Source organism: Colletotrichum jinshuiense, chromosome 7 (genome assembly GCF_051148585.1).
Source record: "Colletotrichum jinshuiense chromosome 7, complete sequence".
In the NCBI taxonomy this organism is placed as follows: domain Eukaryota; kingdom Fungi; phylum Ascomycota; class Sordariomycetes; order Glomerellales; family Glomerellaceae; genus Colletotrichum; species Colletotrichum jinshuiense.
Window position 1 is genome coordinate 253,219 of NC_139314.1, and position 14,553 is coordinate 267,771.

A 14,553-nucleotide genomic window follows, 5' to 3' on the forward strand; every position below is an offset into this window, starting at 1 on the left:
GCACGTGCGTAGTATTTAACTACCGGTAGCTGGTAGAATAGGTTCAATACAGGGGCTACATGCACAGACTAGGGTTATGTTACCCAAAGGGTCCATAGTGATTGTGATGTAGACTACATTCGTGTCGATGCGAACAGTTGCAGAGGCTGTCGGGTGCATCCATTTGAACTTGAGCATTGTGCACCCCTTTTAGCGCCTCGGCATAGCAGGGGAATCAAACGATGACATGGGTATTTGCATTAATACCCTGTCACAAAATCGACGCCGTTAATTGCGGGCAGCAATCAACGCCTTGTATCTCTCGTGACATACCCTTATAGATCGGATCTGGTCGCCAAACGTGTCTTGATTTCGCGTTCGTCTGACTACTCACGGCAGGACAATACCAGGGCAAACAAAATGTCATGCACAAAATAAAAGACGGATCTGGAAATATTGGAGAAAATTTGCGCTTGATATTCCTGATGACGTACGATTGGATACAATCGGAAGATCCCTCACAAGTAGGTGCTATCAACGAACCATGCCTTTTCCCATCCCTCGCCGAAAAGTGTAACGGGTTTGACGCCTTCGGTAAGCTGGGAGCTGAAGTTGACTCTAGGGCCAACAGAACCAGGTCCGCTATTGTTGAATTCCTTAAAGTAAACGTCATTGGTAGGGGCAGTAGCATTCCAGACTGTCCAACCATCGGGCTTGATAACATCACCAAGCTCACTGTTCTGGAACACAACCCTCGCGAATGTCCTCCAAGGGCGTCCCAGAACCTGAGATCCCTTGCCGCTGGTACCGTTGACCTTGGCATTATTAAAGACGTAGAAGGAAGGGTTGGATTCGGAATCGCGACCGTTGGCAGTAATGAATCCCTTGCCGATTGTCTGAATGTCGCAGCTCTCGAACCAAGCCGTGGCTTTCTGACCGAAGATGAAGTCTGTTGCGCCCACGATGAGAGACTTGGCGTACAGCTGACGTCCAACATTGGCGAGGATTGTGTCTTGGTAGCCGGTGAACTGGCAAGCGTAGAAGCCGAGGTCAGTCTTTTGAGCGCTGATAGCCAGGGCTTGGCCATTCGTGTTTGCTTGGCCGAAGGTGTTTGCGACGTTCAAGTTATACATCTTGACATTCGGGGTTGATATGCGTAGGGTCGCGGTCTGATCATTTGTGGTAATATTGGGAAATGAGCGTGATAAAGCACCAGTCAGGGTAGCCTTGTTGTCTGCATAGCTGCGAGAATCACAGGTGTATCCCCGAATGACGATGGGACCTTGGTAGAGGGGAATAACGATCTGCTCTGAGTAGGTTCCGGGATGGACAAAGATTGTCTGCTCATCGGTGATATTCTTCAAGGCAGCGACTGCCTGTTTAAAGGTTGCAAAGCTGTTGGGTTGCTTGCCTGTCGCGTCGACAACAAGTGCACCAGTAGGAGCCTGTGTGTGGGCGAATTCGCCGCTGCAGCTCTTGTCGTCTCTGCCATCGAGAGGCATTGCGGCTGCCAAGGCGCCAAGAGAAAGTAAACGGATGAATGCAACCATAGTTGGATGTAAAAGAGTGTAGTGTAGTGGGAAGCCAAGGTTGAGGTTCGTGGCGGGATGCAATTCAACCAAAGATGGGTGTCCTCAACCAGGGTTATATCATATGAGATATTCCCTATCATCCCGATCGGGGTTTTCGGCTTCCCTGCGCGTTGCTTACCTACGGATTTTGCCCTGCATATCATTTATTTTGGTTTTCTTAATGTTTCCAATACGGTAACGTCTAATTACCACGGCACTTGGAGCAGGGGTGGGCCTGAAAGAACGTAATGCACACGGACTACTTGATCGACACATTCCGCCAATGACAGCGCTACACTCTCTCAAGCCACAAGCCCTTGCTTTTTTGCTTTTCTCCGTAAGTAACAAGCCCTTTCCTGTGGCTTTTAGTTTAATTAAAAGCAAACGGATATTTCGAAATGGACTCTGTACGAAGGGAATAAGTAAGAAAAGTAGCATCAGGAGAGCAAACTTGCCTTAGTAACGGAGTTTCTGTCCTAACCATCTACGGTGTATATCGAAAGTAGTGTTTCCTGTAAAATTCGAGATACTAAAGATGCCACATACATTACCTGGAGGCTCGTTCGTTCAGACAGGGTTGAGCTACGGTATTGTCGGATAGTTCGGATGGTTCGGACACTTCTACCGGTAGAGACCCTCAAATCCTCCTTTAATAATCAGACACCAGCACCAGACTCATTTTAGAGTTCAACTGTCAAACTCTATTTAAGTCAACTAAATTAGTAATTTAAGGCTTCAATCTGTAGTTGGCATCCGCGGATTTCCGATACCGAGAAACTTTTATCTAACTGGTAAGTCTTCAATTTCCCTCAGACAGTGTTCCTATTAGATATCTAATTGTTCTACCTTGCCTTCTGCAACCTTCTCCGATGCACACGCACATACCCCACCCCACACAAGCCACCCATCAACCATCAACCATCAACTAAGAGCATGCCCAGTACTTGAAAGACAGCATTGAGGGAGACTCCTTCACCATCCGCTCCTAGGATTCTCCGATTGTGACCTTCAATCCTACCACCTACTATCCCAGCAGAATTAGCAACGCCATCTCAAAATCGCACCGAGAGCCAGGCGGTCCCCAAGACGCGTCAAGAGCCGTTTATCGCTTCTTTGGAGTTGGGACGTTGAAACTTGCACACGTTCTTAGCTCACCATGCAGGACGTCGCAACAAATATATCGTTTTTTGTCGCACTATCTTGAGTCTTTAAACTCTACGCTTGTTTAGTCGGCGCTAGCGAATGCCTCTCTGATATAAAACATCGCAATGCCCGTTTCGTAACTCATGAACGAGTTCGATTGGAACAAGGTATGAATACATAGTAGTTTATTAATATATATATATATATATATTATCTAAGTATACTGTAGTTGCCAAGGAAGCTAAATTGCCTTGGCGTGAAATATGGTTATTGTGTTTGTTATGGGCAGGCGCACGGTTAACACAGTAGCCGGTCTTTATTGTAAATTGCTTGAATCCATTGCAGATCCCTAGCAGTAGAAGCGCTTGCGTGGGTACAGACACTCTAGGAAGTTAAGATCTTTTAACTATTGTTGAGCCATCTAATATCGGTCCTGTTAACTAGTTTGATTGGTGGTCAATTCTATTTCTTTATTGAATTAATCAAGTAATCCTGTTAAGGTGTTATACTATGATAAGATTTCTTGTGGCGGATTATTCGATACACCAACATCGAACGTTCCAATTAGGTCATTATCAGGTACAACAGGAGACGCAGTAGCCAAGACGGCGAATATAGAGACGCAGAGAAGTAATTGCATGGTTGCAATGAGGGTTGGACTAGGCGTAGAGTGCTATTTATAGAAAACATCTTATTCTTACTCGGTGTGTTAGAGGAGTTGTTGGGCCGCCTCTGCAGGGATTTAACGGAGATTGATACGCAACAAAATAGACAACGACGGCAACGAAAAATAGGAGGCGCCGCAAGAAACAAATCTCATGTGACCATGATAGAATAACGTAGGACTCCGAGACCAAAGGCATTTATAAATGTCTTCGCCGCCTGCAATGTGCTGTAGTCACACGGTAATCTTGCAAGGAGAGATATCAAACATGGACGAATCAGTTCGCTATCCTTCATCCCCGGTCACAGTGTAGCAGTGCTCCGGAAAGGCGGAGCAAGAAATCCGCTGGCCACCGCGACAGTGTGCAATTTGATGCAACCGAATGCTCCATGTTGTGGGATTTTTTTACTTAAAGTCACACGGTCAGATTTTTCACTTAGTAAATTATCATGGATTGTCGATTTATAAAAATGCAGTGTGGCGATTAGCAATGTGAATCAATGGTAGCGTCAGATTGAGATATAAACCAAACTACCACACTTGAATGTGTGGGAATCCTCACTTTTGTGTGTACAGCGAAATATCTCTGACAGGTGGCTAGTGCTAAGACCCAGCCCCACACCCTCGCAAAAGGTTTCGGATCTGGAGATGATCCGGGATTCTTGTCAATTAGGGGTAGGCGTTAGCCAACCACGAATAATTGAGTGTTATAACGAGTGATGATATTCTCCAAACTAGAAGTCTAGAGGACAAAGTACCCGATTGTAGAGGTAGCTAAGTATGCATTGTTATAACCGAGGTAACATCTACTCCCTGCAAATCGCCTATTTTTAGGCCTACCCTTGCATGTGTCAAATGACGTATTGCCTACACCAAATGTGGCTGGGATTTCACCGACAATTTTCACCTTTTCCTCTCAGTCGTATCCGAGGGCTCCCACTCCCGCCTCAATCCAATACAAGTCGAGATACAACGGACAGCGAATACGACGACACTACCCAAAAACTCCTTGGATCGCCATGGTCATAGACACACCAGAACAGCAACCTCGACGTGCACACGTCAAGTCGAGGAGTGGCTGCCGAAATTGCAAAAGAAGGAAGATCAAGGTAACAAGACCAGCACAGGTCACGGACTGCTTAGAGGGGACCTTTTCCAAGCTAATGTAATTTATGTTGATGTCCATAGTGCGGAGAGGAGCACCCATCGTGCCGGAATTGTTCTCGACGTGGAGACGCATGTGTCTTCTTGGGCAGTTCAGCAGCCCCGGCGGCGAGTCGCCGTGCGGCCCCAACTGAGTCTCCAACACCGCCATCAAGCAGTAGCCAGCCAGCACAGTTGCTGTACAGAGCGTTGCCCACTGATGACGGCAGTGGACAGATGACAAATCTCACAGTCCTGGATCTCGAGTTGCTTCATCACTACACCATATCAACCGCTCCTACGCTGTCTTCGGACCCGGTTACACGTAACTTCTTCGCCGAGAGCGTCCCGCAACTGGGCTTCTCTCACCCATATGTGCTTTACTGTCTGTTAGCGCTGGCGGCGTCGCACCTAGCGCACTTTCGACCCGAGTCGCGGCAATATTACTATACCCACGCCAAGGCTCGCCATGCCACGGCCACCTCTATGGCTGCGCCCCTTTTATCCAACATCTCGACGGATAAAGCCGCCCCTATGTATTGCTTCAGTATCATGACCTTATTCATTGCCTTTGCTAGCCTCAGGGACGAAGACGATATTGTTTCCGAGGCTGATGACGTGGTGCCAACGTGGCTCGCCCTCTTCCGCGGCGTGCGCACCGTTTTACAATCAAACAATGGCGCCATCTACTCATCCTCCATTTCCTTTCTCTTCCTCTCCGATAAGGTGAACCAGGTCTGGCAGACAAAGCAGTCAGATCTCGAGGCCCTAGTGGAGTTCCAGAACTATATTGCCGCGAGCACTTTACAAGACGAGCAAACGCGACACCTCTTACTTGGTGCGTTCGAGGACCTTAGGAGAGCTCTCTATTTCTTCTACGGCGAAGAACATGGTAACGAGGCCAAGATCCGTAGTTTATTCACATGGATGTACAAGGTGCCAGACGAATTTCTCTTGCTGCTGCGGAATAGAAACAGCAAGGCACTTTGCATACTAGCTTTCTTCTGCGTGCTTCTCCACCGACTGGAGTACAATTGGTGGTTCCAAGGCTGGGGAGTACACTTGATTGACCGCATATACACAGCTCTTGATGAAGTCCATCGCTTCTGGATAAGGTGGCCGATCCAGCAGATTGGATGGATCCCCAAGCGTGAGACGAGCCAAGTCCTGTATAATAGCACACCGCCGGATACATGAGTTTCCTTAGGTACATTTCCTCGCTATCTCCAATAAATGAGAATAAGCCCTTTGGATAAGAATCCTCCAAATTCTAATATGCCCACTGTGACCGTGGCCGCACTCCTGACCGGTGCCTAATTTTCGTCCCAACATTCCCAGACCGACGCCCTCAACAAACTATACCAGCCAGAATGCACCTAACTAAGTTCCTCGGACTACGACATTCCTAGCCACGAAAAGCGTGATGGTGATAGAAATCGCTCTGTGTAGATCCACCATGCTCCTGCCAGCACATCATTGATCCTACTCAGGTAGCGCCTGTGAAAAGCAGGCATGATAGGCAATGTCGGCAAAGCGCTTCGAGGACACTAGTCATTGAATCGCAAACTGTTAGACAGCCCTCGTCAACTGGGGCTTGTTTGCCAAGGGATGGAGTTAGCAGCGACTGACGAGTTGCAGGCGGAAATGACGGTGGACTGCCAGGATCACAGCCACGAAGCAGCCCAATCATGAGAAAACCGAGGCGGCCAATTTTCTTCATCGGCTCAGTCCCTTTGCTGTCACTGCTGACGATAGATGACTCCTGAATAGGCAACTGCGTCTTACGGGACTGATATTCAACCAGCGGGCCAGGAACTTGGAACGGTTGGACTATTCTGCAGAAACAAGCAGTTACGAATAATCTAGGATCCCGCTATCAAGTTTCCACTAGTCTAGTACCGCTAGTCTAGCGCCGCATCACTTCCCGTCCCCACCGTCGCGCCCTCGCATTGTCTCGCAAATCACGCCGACTGGCTGATGGCTGTGGGGCGAGGGCATTGGCTAGATGGATGTAAGAGCAAACAAAGCCTTGCAGGATTGTCGATCTTTCCCTGTGACAGGAATAGTGGCCTCGTGGGTTCGCACTTGGCACGCACAATCCCATGAAATCCGAAGTTCAGGTGCACGCAAGCCTCACGACAATCGTCACTTACAGTGACGATAGAAGGCAGGCAGCTACGATGGTTCGAGCTTTGCGGAAATCCAGATGAACATAAATAAGACGAGGTTTGCCGTGTGACTGTGAATTGAAGAATATCTACCAAGCTATCCACCACAACTCAGTACATTCACCACAGTCCAGCAACTATCTCAACATTCCACAATTAATCACACACAATGCTATTTCCCCAATTTCTAAAGTCAACTGCCAGCACAGTTGCCGCGCTGCTGCCGCTGCTGCTCAATGGCGTTCAAGGAGCGAGATACAACACGACACTTGCCCCCACCGGCTTCCCACCGGTATGTAACCCCATTGTGCTGTCTTGCCTCGGAATCCCCACTGCCAAGCCATCCATCCTCAATGGTTCCCTTTACCTTTACTTACATCATTCCAGTGTGACGCCCTCGTGGCCGCCAATCTATCCCATATCCTCTATATGCCGACGTCCTCCCGCTATACGACCCTTGTGAACAACGGCTCGTGGGCACCCGATACGAAGAAACAGCCTTGGTGCTTCGTTGTCCCGAGCACAACCGGCGAGGTGTCACGAGCTCTTACCGCTATCCGATCCGCCGGTGAAGGAGTCGGGGACTGGCACGTAGCTATACGCAGCGGCGGGCACGGGTCCGACAGCCAGAATAACATCGTTAATGGCGTGACCATCGACCTGACGGGCCTGAACGCTACGACCTACCACAAGTCGTCTAACATCGCGAGCATCGGCCCCGGAGCGCGGTGGGGGCTCGCGTATGCCGAGTTGGAGAAGTCAGGCGTGCTCGTGACGGGTGGACGAGAGGGTGTCGTAGGTGTCGGCGGGCTCACCCTCGGCGGCGGCATCTCGTGGACCACGGCCAAGACAGGCTTCGCCTGTGACAGCGTCGTCAACTTCGAGGTGGTGCTGGCGAGCGGCGAAGTCGCCAATGCCAACGCAACGGCTAACTCGGACCTGTGGCGAGCGCTGAAGGGAGGCGGCAACAACTTCGCCATTGTCACAAGGTTCGATTTTGAGGCTTTCCCGGCCAAGAACCTGTCCGTCGAGAGAAGATACTTCAGCCAGGATCACTCCAACGAGCTCATCGATGCCATTGCCGGCTTTACGGATTTAGACCGGTCGTATGCGGACAATGCTATGATTGCCATCCTGACGTATAATGGGACATCTGGCAAAAGTACCATCGCGGTGACCGAGATCAACACCCAGAACAACCCCAATAGCACAGCGTTTGCCGCCTTTAACAGCATCTCGACAATTGCCCCAATCGAGAAGAAGTCGCAGACTCTTTCTGACGCTTCCAATAATACTCAGCTAAGCAACGAGTACCGGTAAGTCAAGATATGAGGTCGAAAAGCACTTTATAAATGCATTTTTTTCGAAGATTGACTAATCCTTCTGGCTGCTAGGAGTGTTGGAGCTGGCTCCTTGACCCTCATCAATGACCCACGGGTCATGCGCTTCTGCTACCAAGAGCATGACAGCCTCGTCAAGGATATGCAGGCTCTCCTCGGCTCCAATTTCACCACGATACTCGACTTCCAGCCGTTTCCTGCCTACTTTGCATCCATCAGTGTCGAACGTGGTGGCAATATGCTTGGTCTCGAGCGAGACCCGCGCAACAAAATCATGTTCGTGCTGGGATTGACGCTGACGGGCACGAACAGCGATGAGATGTATCCTCGGGTCTACCAGAGGGTGGCAGCCGCGACGAGAGCCATCGAGGAGTACTCTAAATCAATCAATAGCAGCAGCAGCTTCCGATATCTTCCCTACTCAGACGCGAGGCAGGATATCCTCGGTACCTACGGCCCGGCTAACCTAGAGCACATGAAGCGCGTTGCCGAGAAGTATGACCCTCAGGGCTTCTTCCAGCGCCGGGTCCCAGGAGGCTTCAAGCTTGATAGAGTCACTCAAGCCGTCTAAGCATTGGGAACACCCCCTTGTCAACGCCCGCAACGCACGAACGATCATCACTGTTCATGCCACATAGCTGAGGTAGTGTGCGAGTATCTTTATTATTTCGCGCGCTCGCTGCACAGCTGGAGCCACAAATTTAATTCTACGTCAACTTTGCTTTTTTACAATATACTTGCATTTTGTTTCCATCCATATCCGACTCGTTGACTGTGACACTTGAGGCACATTTAATATTGGGGAGTCGAGTTACAGGAGGCGGACTCATTTTTGGCGAAGTGAATTTTGCTTCCTCTGATAGGTGCGCCCTTCCATAGTCTTGACTTTTCAGCATTTAACAACTTCATCTTTGCGCACTTGGTGTTTGATGAATTGCCAGTGGTTGGAGAGCAGAGACTCCATTGCAGTGCTGAATTTGTTCGCCACGCAGAGCTCAGGGACTTAAGACTCACAATACTCCTGGATTCCATTCTGAATATCTAGGCACGTATTTGATCAAAGGTCTATCTGTGCTTTTACACCCACTTCAACCTGCAGCAGCAGGTCACTCAGTTCGCACTGGTACAGATAAGCGGGCCAAGGAAAATGCTTTAAGCTGCGCATATGTGCGTGCCAGCCAGTTTCAAATTCTATCATCACCTAAATGCCTGCTTCTGATAGCTAGAGAAAGAAGTTCGTCACTTATTGCAGTGTCGGTAGGTGTCTAGTGGTGCTAGAGCATGTATACATCCACTCGCCGGGAAACATAGGCGCTACTTTGCAGACTCACGCCCCAGAAAATGTAGTTGGCCAAGGGTAACGGTGCTTTTGCAACGTAATTGAATCTCCACTAGTGTTAGGCGATGCATGCCGTGCTATAGATCTGTCTGTGATGGTTCGGAAGGCTGAGGCCAACCATGCAGGGGTCAAGACAAGGCAACTTTTTCACCTTCGGTAATCTGCAGTGAGAATAAATTATGTCATCGGCGTACTGCCCCGCCTTTCGCTTTATTCGTCCCCAACCTCCTGAATTCTTTGAAGTCAATGTAAGATTCGGTGACACAGAGGATTCATCCACAAACGGGATCTACAAAAGGGATTGCGCTAGCGTGAGGTTGCAGCCGAGTCAGAACCCGAAGTCCGAACCCGAGTCAGACTGCCCAATCGGCTCGCGATGCGAGGGTCCTCAGCCACTGATAGAGCATCAACAATCGATGTGAGCATGTCATTGGAAGCAGTGGGCTTGATAAGCCACGAAACAATGCGAATATTCGTCCGTGCCTAGCGTTGTGTTCTACTTTTATTTTATTTTTAGGAATCATGCAAGCCCATTATTATAGTCTACGCCCTCACAGCTCTGTTCTGGTTGAGGGCATCAGGCGGCACAAGACATGTTCTTGTACTTTTTTTTTTTTTTTTTTTTGAAAATAAACTTCAAGGTGTGCTGCTGACAGCGGTAACGACGGTGAGAGTTTTAGCTATCTGGACTGCAATAACGTACCTATTAGCATAATGAGGCTAGAATAAGGGCAGTTAGTCAACAGCAGCTAGGAATCTGGAGATTCTTTCGTCTAGGCCGTCAACGCCAATATCTCTGGGCTGTTTCTTCTGTCCATAGGAAGTTTCATCATCCCATGACACAACCTTATCATGCAGTTAGGCGAGCAAACGGCTAACTGGAGGTCTGTGCCTAAAAGTTATTCTAGAGACACCGCCTCTACAAGCATACGATAACACAACGCTCTAGCTATCTCAGATAGCATGTAAGCACTTCGCGCCGCCTGCCAGGCACTTCGTGCCGTACGGCACGCACTTTATGTCCTTACTATTCGACAATTACTCCCAGTCCTTTTCGACTTTCCAAGCATCGCTGGGTTTAAGGCCTGCTGCCCCAAAATCACACCCTTGGTGGCCCCATTTTCTTCGAAACGTTTCCCTCCCAGCCTCCGTCATGACATCTATCCCGACCTGGAAGCCAAGAGCGTCGTAGTAATGCGGCTCGCGAGTGTCTCCGCCCCTCTGCCCCAGCTGCCAAGTATTCCGCCCGCGATCTCCCTGTTTATGCTTCAACATATCGTGGCTGATCTGCAAAAGCCTTTTGAAGGACCCGAGAGCGCTGGCAACGTTTGTCGCGTGTTGGGCAGAGCCAACAACTGCACTCCCTCTCGTATTCATTGTTTCGCCTTGGCTGGGCTGAGTGTTGCCACGTTGTTCGATTTCGTCAGCGTTGTCTCTGGCAACATATGGCGGCGGCGGCGGTGGATTGGGATCTGTGAATCCAAGCCCTTCAAGCACGTCGCCTTCGTCTTCGCGGTAAAATACGCGTAAGTCGTCAAGGACCGATGCCACATCCTCAACGATGCCAGCCTTTGCCTCTTTTGTGCTCCAGCCTGCCTCCTCTAACCTCCAATGCATGTCGCAGTCCGTCATGTAGTATGGGATAAAAGTGTCAAAGCCACCGATGTCGTCGTAAGCGTAAGGGTTTACTAATGCTAAGTGGTCATACGCAAAGAACCGAGCTCCCCATCTATCATCAGAGTGTATTGTGTGGTTCAGCTCTTTTATAGCGAGTTCGTAGATTGTCTGGTATTCAGGCGTGCCGACTGGACCCGAGATGCCCTCCATCCCCTCTTCATATGACAGTACAAATGAGTCCATATGGCTCCAGAAGAAATACGGCCATGATTCGTCTTTTGCCACTGTGACAAAGTAGTTTTGTAACTGTGCGAAGCTCAACAGCACCGGCGTGCGTATAGTACGGACACCTAGCATATGTAGCTGCGTGTAATTTAAATAAAACGGATTCTGCAGAGATAGTCGCCCTTGAGCATTTGCATCGTGCACACCGGTATTTTCCACTACGTAGATCTGCTCTGCAGGCCACCCAGCGGTAACGTAGCTGACGACTGTCTGCAGCAGCATCGGCCAGCTGCGCGTGAAGCCAACGAGCAGCGGCGGAGCGACGGACAAGTTGTACTTGTGGTAGACATTGGGCTCCTTTGGAATGTTCCAAGACGGGACCGGCGGCGGGTTCCCCATCGAAAGGAGAGGAAAGGGATCTTTGACGGGTGGAGGGGTCCACGTCGGCTGAGGTTTGTATTTCGGCTTTACTACCGGGTTCGGGCTCGTGGTCTCGGGAGTTGGAGGTGTATCGTCGGTGGCAAAGCCGTCGTTGTTGGCGTCTGTGGGATTGCTGTCATGGATGGCGTCAGTGGCAGTGCTGTTATGAATGGCGTCTGTGGCATTGCTGTCGTGGGTGCCGCTCGTAATGACTGTATATTCGAACTTGCTTTGGGTGAAAAAGATGACGAGGGAGAGTGCGGAGATGATGCAGAGGATTGGCAGCAGTTGTCTTGCGCGGAGTGTCGTCAATGTAGGCATCCTGAGTGATGGCACCCATACCATCGTGAAGACAGTGAGGTGAGATGTCTCTAGGTAAGTTTGGCACTGGTGTTTTGGGAACTCTGAGGATGGAGGTGGAGTATGATGGGATGTCTGATTAAGGAGAAGGCTGCGGCAACCGTTGGAAGCCGTCGTTCCATGATGAACAGTGGGACTCGGAAGTCTGAGCATGCTTACGCGAACTACGCGCGCCGCCGCGGTCGCCTCGGAGCATCTCTCTGGCTCTAAACTACCATGACGTTGCCGAATGGCCACCAATTACACGCTGGTGCCAGTGGTTTAACGGCTAGTTGAAGCTCTGGGGATGAGCTATTAGATTTTCCACGCGTCATGGTCACCGCTGCAAGAGCCACCGTGACGCAGCCAACACTTTCACTTGCTGGTACAGGGCAGGACGTAAGATCTTGTCGGATGCCTTAACCGAAGGGCACGTGGGGCAACGAGAAAGTACCCAAAGTGCTTGAAAGGTGCTCGCGCCCCGCAGTAAAGTTGAAGCGTCAGCGGAATGCCCCGGCGCGCTGCTTCTGCGCACCCTAAGGCACTCATGCAGAAGAGGACCGCGAGGGCTGCGGGCGGTTGCGCGATTTAGAATTGGAATTGAGTTAGGGTGGGTTCAGACTTTTTGGTCCCCACTGAGATTGTTTTTGGTGTTCTTTGTCCATAAGAGGTAACTCCACCTAGCCCAAAGAGTACTTGATATGTGAATTCTTGACGGTGTGTGCACTAGGTACAAGCAAAGGCCCACTGGAGGAGAAGAGAATCCCGGCTCATGTATTCATGGCTCGCACTTCGCACTGCTTTGGGTATCTAGTGTAAGCAGGTGGGTGTACTCCAGTTAATTGCGAAGTTCACCAATCACAGATCCATGATCATGTTCCAAGTCCAATCTCCTAGCCCCAGTTCTTCGGTTGCTGCCTGTTTTCTTGGCACCTTGTATTTGTCCAAGGGCTTACCAATTTGTGCAGTCTTTCCTGTTCGTCATGGTGCACCCGAAATGTAGCTGTGCGCTTTGACATAGAGGCTGGTGCCGTATGCTTGGCCTGTGTAGCTGGACTGATACCCCTACATAGTACAGATATGTATCAACTACCATGCTCTCATTATAGAAGTGTGTTGTTGCTAAGACTATTTGTCAACATCTTTTGTAAAACCAAGCATCTAATTACCTAAATCCACTTTTGGGCTACCTACGTGTATTTACGAGCCTAACCAGCATCTCACTTGGTGTGACGGAGGTATCATGACGCTCTCAACCTGTCCCCCAGACCACCACCGCCAAGACGGGTCTGCCTCTCTTGGGCCAGACGATCTAGTTATCTCCATTAACGAGGGCAAAAATTCCATTATAGCTCCAATTTGACACATCAGCAGTGGAAATACATAAAGCCCACATGCACCACCAACACGACAACAGAGGCACCTCATAATGCCGATCCAATGCCGTTTTCAGAGTATGTGCTAACACGAGCACGAACACGGGTCTATTCATCCTGCGGAAGATGATCAAGTACTCCAGGAATACATGACGTTTTTCTCATATATCTCTTGGAAGTTGTGATTCTGCAGTTGAAAGCATCGGCTTTCACATCTCCTTGATGACCAGTTTCCAGCAGCGCAATTTTTTACCACAGTCAAGCCAGCCCCAATAGCAGATTTTGCGCCCACGTCAATTCAGACGACACACGTAGACTTTGAACGGCTTGGCGGCGGACAGCTTGCACTCGACCGTTGAGTCATCTACGCACGAGGGCTTTGACTGCGACGATTTTTCTTCTCGACTACGAGTTTCCCACTTTTCATTCCATTCCCGGTGTCTCTCTCAGCTCTACCCTCACCAGCGATGCTGCAAGATTTGGGGTCGCGAGTAGTAGGTGGAATGGAAGCATATATGTCCCTTACTGTTTTAGACACCCGGCATCCCGAAAGCTCTATTCCACCCCGATTTTATAGCGTTGCCGACGTGTAACTTGGATCCGTCGAGATTTCATAGTGTTGGAGTTAAATAGAAGGTCTCTGGCGTGTTTTCAAGTCCCTAAACGATAGGTTGTGCGGCTGGTTTGGACTCGGTGTTGCAAATTCGACTGTACGTTTGCGACCTGTCTCCTCACAGTTGTCAACCGTGGCTCTGGATATGCCGACCATGTTCTACACCATGGCGTGCACCTCGGAGACAAGACGTGTAAACACAGCAAATTCTGGTTCCTAGATCCTCCACACGCACCTAATAACCTACTCAGCCAACCTTTTGTGCAGGAGTTACAGCCTCCAGCAACTGCATTCTTGATCGGCCCCCCTGGCAAATTTAATGTCGACCACCGACCCCCCTGCGGTTCCCTCGGCTAACTAGCTCCGTTTTGTTCTTGCATTTTTGTGAGAAGCCCGCGTGACCGTGGCAGATCATTCCACTGCAGCTAACTTCGCCGGGCCTCTGCCGTTGGTTTCTGTGCAGAGCCAAAAGCGACCTCTTTCCGATTACTGTGTCATCCCGTCATTGCTGCCGCCGAGGATGGGGCTAGCGTCATCCCGGGGTCAAGGCCACACGTAGCGGCCGGACCGCAATGGAGTTACTAGTGGATTGGGATAAAGCGAGAATCCCCCACCC

The 14,553-nt window shown here is 49.9% G+C and overlaps 4 protein-coding genes across 4 annotated transcripts; 2 read left to right on the forward strand and 2 right to left on the reverse strand.

Moving 5' to 3' along the window:
• Positions 1-497: 497 nt before the first annotated feature.
• On the reverse strand, positions 498-1,481 carry EsH8_VII_000074 (uncharacterized protein; the record flags this gene model as incomplete). Its single annotated transcript, XM_083270207.1, has 1 exon — positions 498-1,481. The coding sequence occupies one exon, from the start codon at positions 1,479-1,481 to the stop codon at positions 498-500; it is 984 nt and encodes a 327-aa protein (XP_083127764.1).
• A 3,256-nt stretch (positions 1,482-4,737) lies between these two features.
• EsH8_VII_000075 (uncharacterized protein) lies at positions 4,738-5,697 on the forward strand (the record flags this gene model as incomplete). Its single annotated transcript, XM_083270208.1, has 1 exon — positions 4,738-5,697. The coding sequence occupies one exon, from the start codon at positions 4,738-4,740 to the stop codon at positions 5,695-5,697; it is 960 nt and encodes a 319-aa protein (XP_083127765.1).
• Positions 5,698-6,837: 1,140 nt separating this feature from the next.
• On the forward strand, positions 6,838-8,579 carry EsH8_VII_000076 (FAD-binding oxidoreductase; the record flags this gene model as incomplete). Its single annotated transcript, XM_083270209.1, has 3 exons — positions 6,838-6,960; positions 7,056-7,984; positions 8,063-8,579. 3 exons carry the CDS (start codon positions 6,838-6,840, stop codon positions 8,577-8,579), a joined length of 1,569 nt encoding a protein of 522 aa, XP_083127766.1.
• A 1,806-nt stretch (positions 8,580-10,385) lies between these two features.
• Positions 10,386-11,954, reverse strand: EsH8_VII_000077 (glycosyltransferase family 2 protein; the record flags this gene model as incomplete). The annotated part of the gene is made up of 1 exon (XM_083270210.1): positions 10,386-11,954. One exon carries the CDS (start codon positions 11,952-11,954, stop codon positions 10,386-10,388), a length of 1,569 nt encoding a protein of 522 aa, XP_083127767.1.
• Positions 11,955-14,553: the final 2,599 nt, after the last annotated feature.